Source organism: Coregonus clupeaformis, chromosome 3 (assembly GCF_020615455.1).
Source record: "Coregonus clupeaformis isolate EN_2021a chromosome 3, ASM2061545v1, whole genome shotgun sequence".
Lineage (NCBI taxonomy): Eukaryota > Metazoa > Chordata > Actinopteri > Salmoniformes > Salmonidae > Coregonus > Coregonus clupeaformis.
Genome location: NC_059194.1, coordinates 25236360 through 25257529, shown reverse-complemented (window position 1 = coordinate 25257529; position 21170 = coordinate 25236360). Strand labels below are relative to the sequence as shown.

General features: G+C 43.0%; 1 protein-coding gene across 4 annotated transcripts; it reads right to left on the bottom strand.

Moving 5' to 3' along the window:
- Nucleotides 1-2149: 2149 nt before the first annotated feature.
- On the bottom strand, nucleotides 2150-19376 carry LOC121542781 (sorting nexin-12). 4 transcript variants are annotated; one of them, XM_041852340.1, is made up of 6 exons: nucleotides 19155-19376; nucleotides 18142-18237; nucleotides 17863-17987; nucleotides 17613-17703; nucleotides 5031-5041; nucleotides 2150-4084 (listed from the first exon to the last, which is right to left on the bottom strand). In XM_041852340.1, the coding sequence occupies exons 1-5, from the start codon at nucleotides 19317-19319 to the stop codon at nucleotides 5036-5038; spliced, it is 483 nt and encodes a 160-aa protein (XP_041708274.1). In that variant the 5' UTR covers nucleotides 19320-19376; the 3' UTR covers nucleotides 2150-4084; nucleotides 5031-5035. The 4 variants fall into 4 exon arrangements, with proteins under 4 accessions (XP_041708274.1, XP_041708265.1, XP_041708258.1 ...); XM_041852331.1 differs by having other exon boundaries at nucleotides 2150-4081; XM_041852324.1 differs by lacking the exons at nucleotides 2150-4084; nucleotides 5031-5041 and having other exon boundaries at nucleotides 17601-17703.
- Nucleotides 19377-21170: the final 1794 nt, after the last annotated feature.

Here is a 21170-nt window from a genome sequence, read left to right as displayed (position 1 = left end):
GGTCTCAACTTGGAGAGAGAGAGAGCCTCGTGAGGTATTGGTCAGTCACGTGCGAGCCACCGTTAATGATGAATTAATATATGCTAAATCATGCAAATATAACTTGTCTGTGTATAGCCGTATATATAACAAACTGCTGAGACTGCCCCAGCGGAGCTCCTGACAGACATTCACTAAGGTGCATTAAGTTTGTTGGAACCTCTCCAGCTAGCTGACAAAGAGTAATTAATTTAAGATTGACTTCAGGTGTCCCTGGTGTTGAATTTCCACCACAATTGTCTGTCTTTTTTTATCTACTACATTGTAGTAGATAGATTCATAAAATTCCTTGAGAAAAATATTTAGGAATATTACTTGAATGCTATTACACCAGGTATGTCTCTTTTCTAGCCCAATTGTATTAATATTTTATTTAACATTTAACTAGGCAAGTCAGTTAAGAACAAATTCTTATTTACAATGACGGCCTATATTAGACCTCTGATTAATTATTTCATTAATAAGACTTAGTCAAAGGGCATTCCATAGCGACAGCGAGCAAGATAAGTCATGGTCCAATGCCTGTACCTGCTAGCAGCATGTGTCCCACCACATCCGAAGCTACAACCATAATCAGTACAAGGTTCCGATTGGATAATCGCCGTTTGTGTCGCTGAGCAGAGAACAAGCAACTATTAAATCCAGTTTTTAGATGCTACCCCCTCCCCAAATCAAAATCTAATATGGATGGCAATGTTTTGTTCTAGCATTTGCACGCACGTTTCCTCTACTTCCCCTCTGGGGCAGCATGGTGCCCTCATTGCAAGGCTGATTAGCTAGACAAACAGGTGTGAAACACAGACCGGTGCGCGTGCAAAAAGTGAGAATACAACATGGAACCCATGTTTTGTTTTGATTCGGGGAGGTAGCCTCTAAAAACACTGGATTTAATGGGCGCTTCAACATTGTAGCAGACTTTAAAAACGAGTCGAAACTGACTGATCTACAAATCACCCTGCATCATAAATAACTACTCAATATTATTTATAGATCAGTCAGTCCCAATTTACCCATAATACATCACAATTGTGATGCTCTGGTCACTGCTCTGCGACGCAAACGGTGATTCTCCAATCTGAACGATTATGGATGTAGCTTGGGACACGGTACACATGCTGTTAGCAGGTAGTTATTGGATCATGTCACATTCACATGCTAGTGGGAACTCGGAAATTTCCGACTTGCTGATTCGTTGAACGTGGCAAGTGTGTATAAATGTCCTAGTTTAGACTAGCACGTGAACGCAGCATTAAGCTTACCATATGCTTCCCAGTCTAAACAGTTCGGGCATATATTCTGACAATTTTGTTCGTTTTGGTCTTTGTTGGTGCACATTTTTTCTTGAGGCAAGTCGAGTTCGGTAGCGGAAGACTACACCCCTTCATTGGTGATTGGTCATAAGTTCTACTTCTAGTAAGACTGGGAACATAAAGTGTTTGTCGTCCTTAATGAGAGACAACTAGTTTTCATGCACATTTCACTTAAGAAATAGTGCACCAGACATCTTAGCTAGATGTAAAATTGCGTGACTAAGACCTGAAATGAAAGAAAGATTTCTTGACTAACTTTAGATTAATTCAGGCTATTTTAAGGAAGTGTTTCTGGCTATGTTGTTCCTACGGTGGCTCAAGAGGAACAAACAACAATATTTCTGCTTTTTTCTTGTTTTTCAAGCAAAGGTTTTTAGGGAGTATGAGAGCACAGACGGTCGCTTCGCCTAGCTGAGTTCTGCTAGGAGCAAACCGAACCTATGAATGCAGACGCCTTTAGACTTTGTCTCATTAATTAAATAATTAGTCAAGAGGTTGCGTTTACACAGGAAGCCCAATTTGTATATTTCTTCCACTAATTGGTATATTGACCAATCACATCAGATCTTTTTCAGAAAAAATATCAGAAATGGGCCACCTGTCCAAACGCAGCCATATTGGGCTAGGCTCTCTCCCTCTAGTCTGGTCGCTTCCTTGCCTTTTCTCTTTCTCTTCTTGACCAATGGTAGGTCTTGATAATTGAAAGACTACTAATTGGGGAAAGTAATTTCCACTAAATTGGTAATAGAGATTGGGCCATAATAACATAATAATTTGTTAAATGACAAAACCAGCATTGATAGATTTTCACAGCGGTTTAATAAACTAACATTACATTGTGGTCAATAATGTAAAAAATAAAGAGGAAGCAACAATCAGCCTTTATGTATTTGAATGGCGGTCAAATACACATGAACATAAAACCCCAATGAAATGGTTGGCGAGTAGCCATCAGTTTTGTTGTGGTGAGGCCGAGGATGTTTCAGGAAGGCATGGCACAATCACAGGGCAGCAGGGACTGTCTTTGGTGCTTGATTACAAAAATGTCCGGCTGCATCAATGAAAATAATTGTTGGTCGCTAAATCCGGCGAGAACTAGGACCATGACAAAACGGCTGGTTGGAGCTTGTCTGAGCGGTTGGCTGTGCATATACATTTAATGCTGATTGCTTTTGGTTTGCTCACTATAGTGCTGTCCGGTTAGATGTTAAGGCCCATACTGATCACTTGTCTTGTCAACACCGCACACAGCTGTTTCCATTAGAGATAGTTCTTTATGGTTGTGTGGTTAGGTTTGATGGACAAACACTGCATGGTGGAGTCCGTCATTACCATAGATAGAGGACTCATCTTTGTTAGTGTCTTTCAGCATGGGCAGTTCCATTGATGCCATCTCCATTCTGAAGTAGTCCATTTTCTTCTTCACGATTGGCTGATCACTCCTGAGGACACGTTTGGACTTGACTCCAACAAGATCACCAGGAGGGATCAGCCAATGAAGTTGGAAGTCCCACCCAGACATTAAAATGATGGAAGGCCTCAATGGCGCTGCCCATGCTAATATGACCTTTTGGCCACTAGAGGCCTCTATCATTCTCTATGGTCATTGGGCAATACTTGCTTCTTCTCCCATCCAAGCGCCCTAATTGGTTGAATGAACAGAGGTGTGAAGGGTGATTGACAGGGCTGCAGAGCAATCAGATTGAGAGGGCCGGCCTTTGTACAATCAGCCTCACCCCACACATTAAACAACCCTGTATCAGCAAGTGTAAAATAGGTATCCTGCTGGACATTCTAGTTGTTATCGATCAACCTTTATTTCACAAGTTAAAACAACAACAACCTACAATAGTATTGCAGTAGAGAAGAGAGGTTTAGAATGATTATGTGGCCATGGTGGTGAGAAGCTAGGTTGGGAGTTTTCCCAAGAAGAGATCAGGGTTAACATCCCTACTATTGCAGCAAGTGCCATGGAATCTTTGATGACCATTGAGGTGGTATGAATATTTGTCCCCTAAGACTCAATCATAACTCTTGGCGAAAATAAAATTATACTGTGGAATCATTCCTCTATCAAGACTTACTAATGAGTTGTCAAGTACATATAAAAAATAAAATAAAATTATGGAACGTAATAGAATGATTTTCTTTGTGTTGGCGAGTCAGGTAGGCCAGGTTTCCCTTTGAAAATCTAGAGATCAATCTCTATAACTAAGAAACTGGTGGCTCTGGAATAAGTATTCAGAGGCTTTGTCATTTTCACATGAGAAATCTACACCAAATTATATTTCGCCAAGCAGAATTCATGAGTTAGGAAGCAATCCTGTGTTACTGAAACAACTCAGTATTTTCTAATTTGTTGTTAACCATTACCAAATCATTACCCTTACTGACTAAGCCTCAAGTCTACTAGAAAATATTATTGTTCCAAAAGGTTTACCCAAGGTAGCTAACTAACTCGTTTCATGAAATCACCTTCTCCACTCAAACTTCTGCTACAAGTTAAATGCTCTTCATGCAAGTATCCTGACAGCTTCCCCCGACATAGATTACAAATAAGATATGTATATATGTACATAGTATTTACAGAGCGTTCCGACAGAGATGCAGTTGTTAAGGAGGATGTGAGAGGAGGCCCCCTGTGGAAGAGGAAGCGCGGGCTCTAATGATAAAGCCAAACAGCCAGGAGGTGTAGGGGTGGGGGGCAGAGTAGACAATTTTTCATCCCTGGGCTGCTTTAGAAAGGAAAACAATTCACAGGTCATTTATGGCCTCATTAGCATCTGAACATTAGTTGCCATTTCTACAGTCTCCTTTATAGCCTTGCTGAACTTTATGTAGACCAAGACATTAAAGTTTAAACAAAAGGCACATAGACTTTACTTGTAGAACAGTAATGTTCTATAACATAGTAACTACTAGGAAAAATGGGTAGGGTAGGTGTGTGTAGGTTAGTTCTAGGCTCTGATTCTATTGCTGGGTTAACAATCTATCATAGAATAATAAAAAGTTATATGATTTTAGGGGTATGTTCCATTTGACCAATTAAAAAGCCAAAGCACGGTCCGTTTGAAATCGAGCCTCTTTAAAAAAAAAAAAAAATTATGATTGAAAAACTAGAGTCAATGATTCATAGAGCAATTGTGTTACCAGTATCAGTGTACTGTATCAGAAGCAGACTTTAGGGTGCTGGAGATGAGCAGATGATGTACACTGGTACTTCAACGTAATTACATGTAATATGTCATTAAAAAAATACCAACAACAGTTAGCATAACAATGAAGAAGTCTACATGATATACAGTATGTTAGATACTGCCCTCTAGGTCTCACTTAGTGTCCCCTTGAAAGCCTGCATGACTGGTTTGAGTCAAAGGGGGAAGTAAGTAACTTATCTCTACTAAATATGAACTTTGAAGATTACACCACGCATGCAACCATATCATGCCAACAGTTACACTTGCATTTACTCAGGGAAAATGAACAAAGGAGAAGGTTACGGACAAGTGCTGATTGAGAAAGTAGAGGCGAAGCGAAGACAGATGTTTGTGTGTAAATGCATGGATGTATCATTGGTAACCCGCTATACCAAAACTGAATTTACCATGTGATACATGCAAAAGCTTTCCGGGGGATTATCACAATGGTATTAATACGTATAAAAAGCATAACCAAACTTACTTTATTCACACCTAAGAAAAGGGGAAAGACATTGTAAGACACAAGAACCTGTGATACAGAGAACAGTGTTTTCAGGTTCCTTAAACCACTGCAAAATGTAATCTCTGACATTTGAGAACAATCCTTTCATCCCCCTGCTACATACAGTATTTCTTCATTTTTACATTTTAATTGATGAGAAACAATCAGACACATTTACACATGAATAGATATCATGCATTATGTTATGCATAATTATCTTATAATTCCACACGATTATGCTTCAAGTAAGCATGAAATTAGTAAAATATAGATACAAATCAAGACTTGAAAGCCGAGGTCATACTTGTGTGTACACATATACACACACACTATATATACACAAAAGTATGTGGCCACCCCTTCAAATTAGTGGATTCGGCTATTTCAGCCACACCCGTTGCTGACAGGTGTATAAAATCAAGCACACAGCCATGCAATCTCCATAGACAAACATTGGCTGTAGAATGGCCTACTGAGGAGCTCAATGACTTTCAACGTGGCACCGTCATAGGACTCCACCTTTCCAACAAGTCCGTTAGTTACATTTCTGCCCTGCTAGAGCTGACCCGGTCAACTGTAAGTGCTGGTATTGTGAAGTGGAAACGTCTAGGAGCAACAATGGCTCAGCCATGAAGTGGTAGGCCACACAAGCTCACAGAACGGGACCACCGAGTGCAGAAGCGCGTAAAAATGGTCTGTCCTCACTACGGAGTTGCAACCTGCCTCTGGGAGCAACGTCGGCACAATAACTGTTCGTCAGGAGCTTCATGAAATGGGTTTCCATGGCTGAGCAGTTGCACACAAGCCATAGATCACCATGCGCAATGCCAAGCGTCGGCTGGAGTGGCTTAAAGCGTGCGTGCCATTGGACTCTGGAGCAGTGGAAGCGTGTTCTCTGGCGTGATGAATCACGCTTCACCATCTGGCAGGCCGACGGACGAATATGGGTTTGGCGGATGCTGAGAGAACGCTACCTGCCCGAATGCATAGTGTCAACTGTAAAGTTTGATGGAGGAGGAATAATGGTCTGGGGTTGTTTTTCATGGTTTGGGCCAGAGTATGGGAGCGGAGCGTGCACAATTTGACTGGAGCGTGGAGTGAGATTCCCAAAGGCTGGAGTTTCAGCCTTCTCGCCCGCACCAATTTCGCTCCAGTAGCGCTCACTTTATGAGCTCAGGGCATGCCCGGCCCAGCATTCATTTGTAGTCTACTTGTGTGCTGCTAAACCCCCTTGCTTTAGCTACTGTCATGGAGTTCGCTAAATATTTTCATAAAGAAACTGATAAAACACACAGGTGCAAAATCAAAGTGACTTACAATGATGAGGACCAAGAGCAAGAGAGGGAGTGGGGTGATGTATTGTCCACAACTAAAGAATCACTGTGGAATCTGAAAAGACACATATCCCGAAAGCATGATGGTGTACTTACTACGTGAACAAGGTGGGTAGATAATTAAGTGTGTCATTGTAGCAAAGTATTTATAAACTAAAAATCAGATCTCTTAAATGTTTCGTTGATTTTTGTTCTATTATCTATACAAATAGGCCATAATTGACTTTGGCCCAATATGCCTGGCATATTCCCACGTTCAAGGAGCTTTTGATTGGGTTATTTTGCCAAAAGAAACCTTAGGCCTACTTATAGAAAAATAAATTTTAACAACTCTGCATCTGGCAAGAGTGGTCAAAAGGGTGTATAGCGTCCCCAGGAGCTCTGCAACTGTGGAGAGGATATTCTCTCCAGGCACCATCACCAGTCTGAAGCCACAGACTGGCCAAACTCGTGTTTCTAAAAATGAATTTAAAAAATTCATTTTTTCATTGAAATTTGCATTGAAATTCTAAGTCACAGCCTATATGAGCAATTGATAGACTATAATGATTTAATACAACAAAATGTTGTTTAAATGCTGAGCCCTTTATGTCCCTGCCAGCCTAGTGTGTCGCACTCGCAAATGCTTCAGTGTATTTCTTTGTCGGCTATAGCCTTGAAATAATATAGCCGAACATAATTCATTTTCGTTCCTTCTTAGGCTCGCCATCTGGCTCCTGACCTATTTAGAGTGTTTATATGCTGTTTAATAGGACATGTAGCCTATTTGAAATGATGTGCGCTTCTTACATTCACCTTTTCATGTTTATTCAAATATCATATTCATTCAAATCATACGGTTTGGCCCAGGTAGTCACAAAATAGATGGGTGTTGGTTAAATTGTGAATTTAAAGAATTGAGCGAATTTGGAGTTGCAGTTTTTTTTCCTGTGAGCGCAGAGCGGTTTTTAGCGGAGGTTGGAAAGGACGTGGAGCGCCGGAGCACAAGCACCGCTCCATGAGCGGATTTCCAACCGCTCAACTCCGCTCCCATACTCTGGTTCGGGCTAGGACCCTTAGTTTCAGTGAAGGGAAATTGTAACGCTACAGCATACAATGACATTTTAGACGATTCTGTGCTTCCAACTTCAGGGCAACAGTTTGGGGAAGGCCCTTTCCTGTTTCAGCATGACAATGCCCCCATGCACAAAGCGAGGTCCATACAGAAATGGTTTATCGATCTGTGTGGAGTAATTTGACTGGCCTGCACAGAGCCCTGAGCTCAACCCCATCGAACACCTTTGGGATGAATTGGAACGCCGACTGTGAGCCAGGCATAACCACCTAACATCAGTGCCCGACCTCACTAATGCTCGTGGCTAAATGGAAGCAAGTCCCCGCAGCAATGTTCAGACATCTAGTGGAAAGCCTTCCCAGAAGAGTGGAGGCTGTTATTGCAGCAAAAGGGGGGACCAATTCCATATTAATGTCCATGATTTTTGAATGAGATGTTCGACAAGCAGGTGTCCACATACTTTTGGATAGATATAGACCTCTCTCTATTATTATATATACACACACACACACACACACACACACACACACACACACACACACACACAGTGGGGAAAAAAGTATTTAGTCAGCCACCAATTGTGCAAGTTCTACCACTTAAAAAGATGAGAGGCCTGTAATTTTCATCATAGGTACACGTCAACTATGACAGACAAAATGAGTTAAAAAAAACAACAGAAAATCACATTGTAGGATTTTTTATGAATTTATTTGCAAATTATGGTGGAAAATATGTATTTGGTCACCTACAAACAAGCAAGATTTCTGGCTCTCACAGACCTGTAACTTCTTCTTTAAGAAACTCCTCTGTCCTCCACTCGTTACCTGTATTAATGGCACCTGTTTGAACTTGTTATCAGGATAAAAGACACCTGTCCACAACCTCAAACAGTCACACTCCAAACTCCACTATGGCCAAGACCAAAGAGCTGTCAAAGGACACCAGAAACAAAATTGTAGACCTGCACCAGGCTGGGAAGACTGAATCTGCAATAGGTAAGCAGCTTGGTTTGAAGAAATCAACTGTGGGAACAATTATTAGGAAATGGAAGACATACAAGACCACTGATAATCTCCCTCGATCTGGGGCTCCACGCAAGATCTCACCCCGTGGGGTCAAAATTATCACAAGAACGGTGAGCAAAAATCCCAGAACCACACGGGGGGACCTAGTGAATGACCTGCAGAGAGCTGGGACCAAAGTAACAAAGCCTACCATCAGTAACACACTACGCCGCCAGGGACTCAAATCCTGCAGTGCCAGACGTGTCCCCCTGCTTAAGCCAGTACATGTCCAGGCCCGTCTGAAGTTTGCTAGAGTGCATTTGGATGATCCAGAAGAGGATTGGGAGAATGTCATATGGTCAGATGAAACCAATATATAAAACTTTTTGGTAAAAACTCAACTCGTCGTGTTTGGAGGACAAAGAATGCTGAGTTGCATACAAAGAACACCATACCTACTGTGAAGCATGGGGGTGGAAAAATCATGCTTTGGGGCTGTTTTTCTGCAAAGGGACCAGGACGACTGATCCGTGTAAAGGAAAGAATGAATGGGGCCATGTATTGTGAGATTTTGAGTGAAAACCTCCTTCCATCAGCAAGAGCATTGAAGATGAAACGTGGCTGGGTCTTTCAGCATGACAATGATCCCAAACACACCGCCCGGGCAACGAAGGAGTGGCTTCGTAAGAAGCATTTCAAGGTCCTGGAGTGGCCTAGCCAGTCTCCAGATCTCAACCCCATAGAACATCTTTGGAGGGAGTTGAAAGTCTGTGTTGCCCAGCAACAGCCCCAAAACATCACTGCTCTAGAGGAGAGCTGCATGGAGGAATGGGCCAAAATACCAGCAACAGTGTGTGAAAACCTTGTGAAGACTTACAGAAAACGTTTGACCTGTGTCATTGCCAACAAAGGGTATATAACAAAGTATTGAGAAACTTTTGTTATTGACCAAATACTTATTTTCCACCATAATTTGCAAATAAATTCATTAAAAATCCTACAATGTGATTTTCTGGATTTTCTTTCCTCATTTTGTCTGTCATAGTTGATGTGTACCTATGATGAAAATTACAGGCCTCTCTCATCTTTTTAAGTGGGAGAACTTGCACAACTGGTGGCTGACTAAATACTTTTTCCCCCCCACTGTATATACACACATACAGTGAGGGAATAAAGTATTTGATCCCTTGCTGATTTTGTACATGTGCCCACTGACAAAGACATGATCAGTCTATAATTTTAATGGTAGGTTTATTTGAACAGTGAGAGACAGAATAACAACAACAAAATCCAGAAAAACACATGTCAAAAATGTCATAAATTGATTTGCATTTTAATGAGTGAAATAAGTATTTGACCCCTCTGCAAAACATTACTTAGTACTTGGAGGCAAAACCCTTGTTGGCAATCACAGAGGTCAGATGTTTCTTGTAGTTGGCCACCAGGTTTGCACACATCTCAGGAGGGATTCTGTCCCACTCCTCTTTGCAGATCTTCTCCAAGTCATTATGGTTTCGAGGCTGACTTTTGGCAACTCAAACCTTCAGCTCCCTCCACAGATTTTCTATGGGATTAAGGTCTGGAGACTGGCTAGGCCACTCCAGGACCTTAATGTGCTTCTTCTTGAGCCACTCCTTTGTTGCCTTGGCCGTGTGTTTTGGGTCATTGTCATGCTGGAATACCCATACACGACCCATTTTCAATGCCCTGGCTGAGGGAAGGAGGTTCTCACCCAAGATTTGACGGTACATGGCCCCGTCCATCGTCCCTTTGATGCGGTGAAGTTGTCCTGTCCCCATAGCAGAAAAACACCCCCAAAGCATAATGTTTCCACCTCCATGTTTGACAGTGGGGATGGTGTTCTTGGGGTCATAGGCAGCATTCCTCCTCCTCCAAACACGGCGAGTTGAGTTGATGCCAAAGAGCTCGATTTTGGTCTCATCTGACCACAACACTTTCACCCAGTTCTCCTCTGAATCATTCAGATGTTCACTGGCAAACTTCAGACGGGCCTGTATATGTGCTTTCTTGAGCAGGGGGACCTTGCAGGCACTGCAGGATTTCAGTCCTTCACAGCGTAGTGTGTTACCAATTGTTTTCTTGGTGACTATGGTCCCAGCTGCCTTGAGATCATTGACAAGATCCTCCCGTGTAGTTCTGGGCTGATTCCTCACCGTTCTCATGATCATTGCAACTCCACGAGGTGAGATCTTGCATGGAGCCCCAGGCCGAGGGAGATTGACAGTTCTTTTGTGTTTCTTCCATTTGCGAATAATCGCACCAACTGTTGTTACCTTCTCACCAAGCTGCTTGGCGATGGTCTTGTAGCCCATTCCAGCGTTGTGTAGGTCTACAATCTTGACCCTGACATCCTCGGAGAGCTCTTTGGTCTTGGCTATGGTGGAGAGTTTGGAATCTGATTGATTGATTGCTTCTGTGGACATGTGTCATGACAGATTAGGAGCACTCCCTTTAAGAGTGTGCTCCTAATCTCAGCTCGTTACGCTCCTAATCTCAGCTCGTTACCTGTATAAAAGACACCTGGGAGCCAGAAATATTTCTGATTGAGAGGGGGTCAAATACTTATTTCCCTCATTAAAATGCAAATCAATTTATAACATTTATGACATGCGTTTTTCTGGATTTTTTTGTTGTTATTCTGTCTCTCACTGTTCAAATAAACCTACCATTAAAATGATAGACTGATCATTTCTTTGTCAGTGGGCAAACGCACAAAATCAGCAGGGGATCAAATACTTTTTTCCCCTCACTGTATGCATGCATGCATACATACATACATGCATGCATGCATACATGCATACATACATACATGCATATACACACACTACCAGTCAAAAGTTTGGACACACCTACTCATTCAAGGGTTTTTCTTTATTTTGACTATTTTCTACATTGTAGAATAATAGTGAAAACATCAAAACTATGAAAACAAATATGGAATCATGTAGTAACCACCAAAAAAAAAAAAGTGTTAAACAAATTCAAATATATTTTATATTTGAGATTCTTCAAAGTAGCCACCATTTGCCTTGATGACAGCTTTGCACACTCTTGGCATTCTCTCAACCAGCTTCACCTGGAATGCTTTTCCAACAGTTCCCACATATGCTGAGCACTTGTTGGCTGCTTTTCCTTCAGTCTGCGGTCCAACTCATCCCAAACCATCTCAATTGGGTTGAGCTCGGGTGATTGTGGAGACCAGGTCATCTGATGTAGCACTCCATCACTCTCCTTCTTGGTCAAATAGCCCTTACACAGCCTGGAGGTGTGTTGGGTCATTGTCCTGTTGAAAAACAAATCATAGTCCCACTAAGCCCAAACCAGATGGGATGGTGTATCACTGCAGAATGCTGTGGTAGCTATGCTGGTTAAGTGTGCCTTGAATTCTAAATCAATCACAGACAGTGTCACCAGCAAAGCCCCCCCACACCATAACACCTCCTCCTCCATGCGTTACGGTGGGAAATACACATGCGGAGATCCTCCGTTCACCACATTTCCACCAGTCTAATGCCCATTGCTCGTGTTTCTTGGCCCAAGCAGGTCTCCTCTTCTTATTGGTGTCCTTTAGTAGTGGTTTCTTTGCAGCAATTTGACCATGAAGGCCTGATTCACACAGTCCCCTCTTTTTTTTTTTTTTCACCTTTATTTAACCAGGTAAGCCAGTTGAGAACAAGTTCTCATTTACAACTGCGACCTGGCCAAGATAAAGCAAAGCAGTGCGATAAAAACAACAACACAGAGTTACATATGGGGTAAAACAAAACATAAAGTCAAAAATACAACAGAAAATATATATACAGTGTGTGCAAATGTAGCAAGTTATGGAGGTAAGGCAATAAATAGGCTATAGTGCAAAATAATTACAATTAGTATTAACACCGGAATGATAGATATGCAAGAGATGATGTGCAAATAGAGATACTGGGGTACAAATGAGCAAAATAAATAACAATATAGGGATGAGGTAGTTGGGCGGGCTAATTTCAGATGGGCTGTGTACAGGTGCAGTGATCGGTAAGGTGCTCTGACAACTGATGCTTAAAGTTAGTGAGGGAGATAAGTGTCTCCAGTTTCAGAGATTTTTGCAATTTGTTCCAGTCATTGGCAGCAGAGAACTGGAAGGAATGGCGGCCAAAGGAGGTGTTGGCTTTGGGGATGACCAGTGAGATATACCTGCTGGAGCGCATACTACGGGTGGGTGTTGCTATGGTGACCAATGAGCTAAGATAAGGCTGGGATTTGCCTAGCAGTGATTTATAGATGGCCTGGAGCCAGTGGGTTTGGCGACGAATATGTAGTGAGGACCAGCTCTGAACAGTTGATGTTGAGATGTGTCTGACTTGAACTCTGTGAAGCATTTATTTGGGCTGCAATTTCTGAGGCTGGTAACTAATGAACTTATCCTCTGCAGCAGAGGTAACTCTGGGTCTTCCATTCCTGTGGCAGTCCTCATGAGAGCCAGTTTCATCATAGCGCTTGATGGTTTTTGCGACTGCACTGTTCTTGAAATATTCCATATTGACTTTCCTTCATGTCTTAAAATAATGGACTGTCGTTTCTATTTGCTTATTTGAGATGTTCTTGCCTTAATATGGACTTTGTCTTTTACCAAAAAGGGCTATCTTCTGTATACCTTGTCACAACACAACTGATTGGCTCAAATGCATGAAGAAGGAAAGAAATTCCACAAATTAACTTTTAAGAAGGCACACCTGTTAATTGAAATGCATTCCAGGTGACTACCTCATGAAGCTGGTTGAGAGAATGCCAAGAGTGTGCAAAGCTGTCATCAAGGCAAAGGGTGGCTATTTGAAGAATCTCAAATCTATTTTGATTTGTTTAACACTTTTTGGGTTACTATATGATTCCATGTGTTATTTCATAGTTTTGTATGTAAAAAAGTAAGAAAAAATAAAGTGAAAACCTAACTTTTGACTGGTAGTGTATGTATGTATGTATGTATGTATGTACAAACACACAGCATTCAGAAGTATTCAGACCCCTTGACTTTTTCCACATTGTTACGTTACAGCCTTATTTCTAAAATTGATAAAATTGTTTTTTTTTCTTCATCAATCTACACACAATACTCCATAATGACAAAGCAAAAACAGGTTTATATAAATTTTAGCAAATTTATTTAAAAAATACAACTGAAATATCACTTTTACATAAGTATTCTGACGCTTTACTCAGTACTTTGTTGAAGCACCTTTGGCAGCGATTACAGCCTTGAGTCTTCTTGGGCATGGCACACCTGTATTTGGGGAGTTTCTCCCATTCTTCTCTGCAGATCCTCTCAAGCTCTGTCAGGTTGGATGGGGAGCGTTGCTGCACATCTATTTTCAGGTCTCTCCAGAGATGTTCGATCAGGTTCAAGTGCGGGCTCTGGCTGGGCCACTCAAGGACATTCAGAGACTTGTTCCGAAGCCACTTCTGCGTTGTCTTGGCTGTGTGCTTAGTGTTGTTGTCCTGTTGGAAGGTGAACCTTCACCCCAGTCTGAGGTCCTGAGCAGGTTTTCATCAAGGAGCTCTCTGTACTTTGCTCCGTTCATCTTTCCCTTGATCCTGACTAGTCTCCCAGTCCCTGCCGCTGAATATCATCCCCACAGCATGATGCTGCCACCCCCAACCTTCACCGTAGGGATGGTGCCAGGTTTCCTCAAGACGTGACGCTTGGCATTCAGGCCAAAGAGTTAAATCTTGGTTTTTCATGGTCTGAGTCCTTTAGGTGCCTCTTGGCAAACTCCAAGCAGGCTGTCATGTGCCTTTTACTGAGGAGTGGCTTCCATCTGGCCACTCTACCATAAAGGCCTGATAAGTGGAGCGTTGCAGAGATGGTTGTCCTTCTGGAAGGTTCTCCGATCTCCACAGAGAAACTCTGGAGCTCTGTCAGAGTGACCATCGGGTTTTTGGTCACCTCCCTGACCAAGGCCCTTCTCCCCTGATTGCGCAGTTTGGCCGGGCGGCCAGCTCTAGTAAAAGTCTTGGTGGTTCCAAACTTATTCCATTGAAGAATGATGGAGGCCACTGTGTTCTTGGGGACCTTCAATGCTGCAGAAATGTTTTGGTACCCTTCCCCAGATCTTTCCACTCCTTTCCTCTTTTGACCACACCCTCTCACCGTCCCCCCCTACTCACAAGGCAGGCAATACGCTTGACCTCATCTTTACTAGATGCTGTTCTTCTACTAATCTCACTGCAACTCCCCACCAAGTCTCCGACCACTACTTTGTATCATTTTCTCTCTCGCTCTCCTCCAACACTGCTCACTCTGCCCCTCGACAGATGGTAATGTGCCGTCGCAACCTTCGCTCTCTCTCTCCCGCTACTCTCTCCTCTTCCATCCTATCATCTCTTCCCTCTGCTAAATCCTTCTCCCTCCGATCTCCTGATTCTGCCTACTCAACCCTCCTCTCCTGCCTTTCTGCATCTTTTGCCTCTCTATGTCCCCTATCCTCCCGGCCGGCTCGGTCCTCCCCTCCTGCTCCGTGGCTTGACGACTCATTGCGAGCTCACAGAACAGGGCTCCGGGCAGCCGAGCGGAAATGGAGGAAAACTAGACTCCCTGCGGACCTGTCATCTTTTCACTCCCTCCTCTCTACATTCTCTTCCTCTGTTTCTGCTGCTAAAGCCACTTTCTACCACTCTAAATGTCAAGCCTCTGCCTCTAACCCTAGGAAGCTCTTTACCACCTTCTCCTCCCTGCTTAATCCTCCTCCTCCCTCTCTGTGGATGACTTCGTCAACCATTTTGAAAATAAGGTTGACGACATCCGATCCTCATTTATTAAGTCAAATGACACCGCTGGTCCTGCTCACACTGCCCTACCCTATGCTTTGACTTCTTTCTCCCCTCTCTCTCCAGGTGAAATTTTGCGACTTGTGACGGCCAGCCGCCCAACAACCTGCCCGATTGACCCTATCCCCTCCTCTCTTCTCCAGACCATTTCCGGAGACCTTCTCCCTTACCTCACCCCGCTCATCAACTCATCCTTGACCGCTGGCATTGTCCCTTCCATCTTCAAGAGAGCGAGAGTTGCACCCCTCCTCAAAAAACCTACACTCGAACCCTCCGATGTCAACAACTACAGACCAGTATCCCTTCTTTCTTTTCTCTCCAAAACTCTTGAGCGTGCCGTCTCTAGCAAACTCTCCTGTGATCTTTTTCAGAATGACCTTCTTGATCCAAACCAGTCAGGTTTCAAGACTGGTCATTCAACTGAGACTGCTCTTCTCTTTGTCACAGAGGCTCTCCGCACTGCTAAAGCTAACTCTCTCTCCTCTGCTCTTATCCTTCTAGACCTATCTGCTGCCTTTGATACTGTGAACCATCAGATCCTCCTCTCCGCGTTGGACATCTCCGGCGCTGCTCACTCTTGGATTGCGTCCTACCTGACAGGTCGCTCCTACCAGGTGGCATGGCGAGAATCTGTCTCCGCACCACGTGCTCTCACCACTGGTGTCCCCAAGGGCTCAGTTCTAGGCCCGCTCCTATTCTCTCTATACACCAAGTCACTTGGATCTGTCATATCCTCACATGGTCTCTCCTATCATTGCTATGCAGACGACACACAATTAATTTTCTCCTTTCCCCCTTCTGATAACCAGGTGGCGAATCGCATCTCTGCATGTCTGGCAGACATATCAGTGTGGATGTCGGATCACCACCTCAAGCTGAACCTCGGCAAGACGGAGCGGCTCTTCCTCCCGGGGAAGGACTGCCTGCTCCATGATCTTGCCATCACGGTTGACAAATCCAGTGTGTCCTCCTCCCAGAGTGCAAAGAACCTTGGCGTGACCCTGGACAACACCCTGTCGTTCTCCGCTAACATCAAAGTGGTGACCCGATACTGCAGGTTCATGCTCTACAACATTCACAGAGTACGACCCTACCTTACACAGAAAGCGGCACAGGTCCTAATCCAGGCACTTGTCATCTCCCTTCTGGATTACTGCAACTCGCTGTTGGCTGGGCTCCCTGCCTGTGCCATTAAACCCCTACAACTTATTCCAGAACGCTACAGCCCATCTGGTGTTCAACCTTCCCAAGTTCTCTCATGTCACCCCGCTCCTCCGCACACTCCACTGGCTTCCAGTTGAGGCTCGCATCTACTACAAGACCATGGTGCTTGCTTACGGAGCTGTGAGGGGAACGGCACCTCCTTACCTTCAGGCTCTGATCAGACCCTACACCCAAATGAGGGCACTACGTTCATCCACCTCTGGCCTTCTAGCCCACCTACCTCTACAGAAGCACAGTTCCTGCTCAGCCCAGTCAAAGCTATTCGCTGCTCTGGCACCCCAATGGTGGAACAAGCTCCCCCATGACGCCAGGACAGCGGAGTCACTGACCACCTTAAGGAGACACTTGAAACCCTACCTCTTTAAGGAATACCTGGAATAGTATAAAAGTAATCTTTCTACCCCCCCCCCCCTAAAAAAAAGTGGTTGTCCCACTGGCTATCATAAGTTGAATGCACCAATTTGTAAGTCGCTCTGGATAAGAGCGTCTGCTAAATGACGTAAATGTAAATCTGTGCCTCGACACAATCCTGTCTCTGAGGTCTACGGATAATTCCTTCGACCTCATGGCTTTCGCTCTGACATGCACTGTCAACTGTGGGACCTTATATAGACAGGTGTGTGCCTTTCCAAATCATGTCCAATCAATTGAATTTACCACAGGTGGACTCCAATCAAGTTGTAGAAACATCTCAATGATAATCAATGGAAACAGGATGCACCTGAGCTCAATTTCGAGTCTCATCGCAAAGGGTCTGAATATTTATGTCAATAAGGTATTTTTAATAAATTTGCAAAAATGTCTAAAAACCTGTTTTCGCTTTGTCATTTTGGGCTATTGTGTGTAGATTAATGAATAAAATTTTTGATTTAATCAGTTTTAGAATAATGCTTTAACGTAACAAAATGTGGAAAAAGTCAAGGGGTCTGAATTCTTTCCGAATGCACTGTACACACACAATATTTATATTTGTTGGTGTAAAAATAAAATACTATTCCCTTCCTGGGAGAGATGGATGGAAACCGCTATGGAGCAGCCAGCCCATCCTACCTACTGCCACCGGCATCTTCACCACACCCACCCAGTCGGAACCCCAACCATGCCAATCCTACTTGCGTACTTTTCCAGGAATGTAGTTCCGGTCAATGGACTCATCCTGAAGGAACATGTGAAGACAGCGCTCATTCTGGGCCAGGGGATGACCTGCAAGTCTGGTGATAGAGGAGAGAGAAGCAGGTTTCAGTTACCTAGAAATCATAATTGATTATTAGTGGCGTCAAAGGCAGATGGCTGGGAGTTAATTTGATAATGACCTGAAATGGAGACACAGCCATACAGAGAGAAATACTATAGACAGAAACGATACACACCTGTTGATGAACTGCTCCAAGCCTACCCTCCGTTCTTCAATGAAGGACTCCTCAAAGATACCCTCATCTCCTCGGAAGGGAAGCTGTCTCTTTAAAGCTTTCCCAGGGAGAGGGGGCACCACAATCTTTAGAAAGCACACAACTTATCAGTAAATTAGTTACTTAGTCACATATAAACAGACTAATTCCAACTACAAAAATGTATTAAACATTTCTGTTTTGATTAGTATTATACTGGTCAGACATGCAGGCAAGTAGTTATGCAGTGTGTGAACCTACCTTACTGTCTCTCTCCAGCTCATTCTTCAGCCACTCAAAATCACTGTACCTTCTTCGCACAACAGAGTCCTTAAGTTTGAAGATGGGAAGATTTGTCTGCATGTGAAAAAATATATTAAATCACTACAATCCATTTCCAGTACAGCATATACATGTCCAGTGACGTGGCCAGACATCAGAGCTTACACCAGAACCCCTCACTAATGTATAATTTGATCAGCATTTTATCTCAATCTGTGAAAACCACTGTTCAGTTTTGTGACACTGGTGTGTTGTGCTGTGTCTAGTGATAATGGATGGTTCATAATGCAACCACATCTTTAGGGAGTAGGGAAATGCAGAGTTGAGTGTATATGAAATTGTTGCATTAATACATTGAGGTTTGTAGTAGTAAGTAAGGGTATACAGTACACACTGTGCAAGTTTTGTATATCCCTCAGCCCATGTTCTCTCTGTTCCAGCATGTCCTAGGTCTGGGATTTAAGAGACTAGCCCATGTACAAACAGATCTTTCTAATACCATGATGGTTTAACACCCCAATGTATGGTTGCCTATCTCATAACTACAGTGTTAGCTGGCCCAGTATTCTCCAATATTGGTCCTGGTGAATCCCAGGGTGTGCAGGCTTTTATTCTGGGTTGGAGAAAAAGCCTATTCATCGTACAGAATTCAACAAAGTAGAATAAAAGACATATATCCCATGCTAGTCAGTATGTTATCTGGCAGAAACACTGCTACCCAAACTAACAAGACAGTCCTTTCACATACTGGCTATTTGATATTGGTGGTAGCCATATTAGCAACGACTGCATCAGGAATTTGGATGAAACGATTATTTGAAATGACAAAGAAGTGAAAGGCTAAGCATTTGAACAGCAAAAAGTCGAGTCTCTCTCGAAAAACCGTCCCACCCATGTTCCCTCATCATACTAGCGTCACCTAAACTAGGCCCTGCCAATATCACCGGCCTCGATTTCAATACTGCAAGCTAGTACCGACCTAGAACACTCACCCGCATTCGCACTTCATAGGTGGTGAATCGGTTCCGGCCGACTCCAATCGTTTGTGGGTCATAAACGTCGATTTCAAGAAAATTGCTTGGGGGGCCATACGCATCTGTGAGATCCTGCGGTTTAGAGTTTAATCGGCGAGTATCTGCAACCGTGGGATCCGACATTTTCGGTTTCAGCTGCGGCTGATCTCGAGACTATAAAATTGCGAAGGTTCTTGTTCCGCAGCCAATCGAAACAGAGGAAACGCAATCCTCTTTCCCCAAGTATTTACCGGCGTTTGCTTTGACCAATTGCAGAAGAGAATGAAACAATTGTGCCAAAATTAAACAAGTGTGAAACAATAATCATACTGACAAAATGGGATTGAAATATTATCAATGAAGAGAACGACTGTTTATCATTTTAAAGGCTTACACATTTACAGGACGGCCTATTCTATTGTAAAAAATAATAATACAAATGTTTCCAGAATAAAGACTTATAGGAGTTTAAATCAGACCAGATGTATATTTTTGCTGTACATAGGTATATCTCTACTGTATATTATTATTCTGCTTACATCACGCGCTGCATTCGCTAAACACTCCCAAACAAAGTTATACTCTAAAATACACTAAATCAAATCAAATCAAATCAAAATGTATTGGCCACATGCGCCGAATACAACAGGTGCAGACATTACAGTGAAATGCTTACTAACAGCCCTTAACCAACAGTGCATTTATTTTAAACAAAAAAAGTAGAATAAAACAACAAAAAAGTGTTGAGAAAAAAAGAGCAGAAGTAAAATAAAATAACAGTAGGGAGGCTATATATACAGGGGGGTACCGGTGCAGAGTCAATGTGCGGGGGGCACCGGCTAGTTGAGGTAACTACTAACTACTAGGAATTGTAGTTATTGTGCACACGGTCAGATTATTGTTTAAATAAACACACCATACCATGGTGATTTAGGCTGATCTTAAACATTGAAATTAAACGTTTTGCATAGAATACATAGGGCATTTTTATTATTTTCTAGATTGGTACCAATATTCTTGAAAAAAATTATCATACTGAAATGAATTTTCTTCACAGATCTTCCTGGACACAAATACATATTTTTGAATGTCACTGTAAAACAATGCCAATTTTAAAGTAACCAGTCTAAAACCTAATATTTATGACAGTACACCGACACACCGGGACTATTGCTCCCGAGTGGCGCAGCGGTCTAAGGCACTGCATCTCAGTGCTTGAGTGCTTGAGCGCTTGAGGCGTTACTACAGACCCCCTGGTTCGATTCCAGGCTGTATCACAACCGGCGGTGATTGGGAGTCCCATAGGGCGGCGCACAATTGGCCGGGTTTGGCCGGTGTAGGCCGTCATTGTAAATAAGAATTTGTTCTTAACTGACTTGCCTAGTTAAATAAAAAAAAAAATTGGTGAACGTTTGAGTGTCAAATTAAAGAGGGATGCGTGTGCTTCAAAACTAGATCGGAGCTGAATAGATCTCTGGGCTACTTGGGCAATTGAAATCTGATTGACCATTGTCGGGTAACTTTCCAGCTTTGGTTTAGGTGTGTGTACACTTTAGGAAATGTTACATAATCCTGCTCTTTTATAGCTCGACAGCCGTTCGTTGTTTACACTCGTGCTTTAAGTAGTCACATGACTGACTGCATTTCCCAGCAATCCTCACCACGCAAGCGCAGTACAAATTGTCTGGCAGTGGTAAACAGACGTCAGAAGGGAGTCTTCGCCTCGAGTCAAAACAAAAAAAGATATACGATTAATGAATATTTGGACATCCAGAATAGCCACAAGTCAAGCGAAACTAACAACTGAAAGGGGGAGAATTCCAAAGGAAGGTACTGAAGCCTTTTTTCCGACTTTTGAAAGGATTTTAAACTCCGAAATAACTGGAGCTAGCCAGCAGCTAACGTTAGGTGGCTATCACGCTATTTTCAAAACTACGTTTGGTGTGTTGAGTCCAGCCGAGGTGTGAGAGCGTAAACTTCAAGAAACCGTGGATT

Excerpts from the sequence above, each read along its gene's own strand:
- LOC121542781 (XM_041852324.1), bottom strand. The coding sequence starts at position 19,319 with ATGTCGGATCCCACGGTTGCAGATACTCGCCGATTAAACTCTAAACCG. Across the intron at positions 18,238-19,154 it reads CCTATGAAGTGCGAATGCGG|ACAAATCTTCCCATCTTCAA; the intron begins GTGAGTGTTCTA and ends TTTCACATGCAG. Across the intron at positions 17,704-17,862 it reads TTGGAGCAGTTCATCAACAG|ACTTGCAGGTCATCCCCTGG; the intron begins GTGTGTATCGTT and ends CTCTATCACCAG.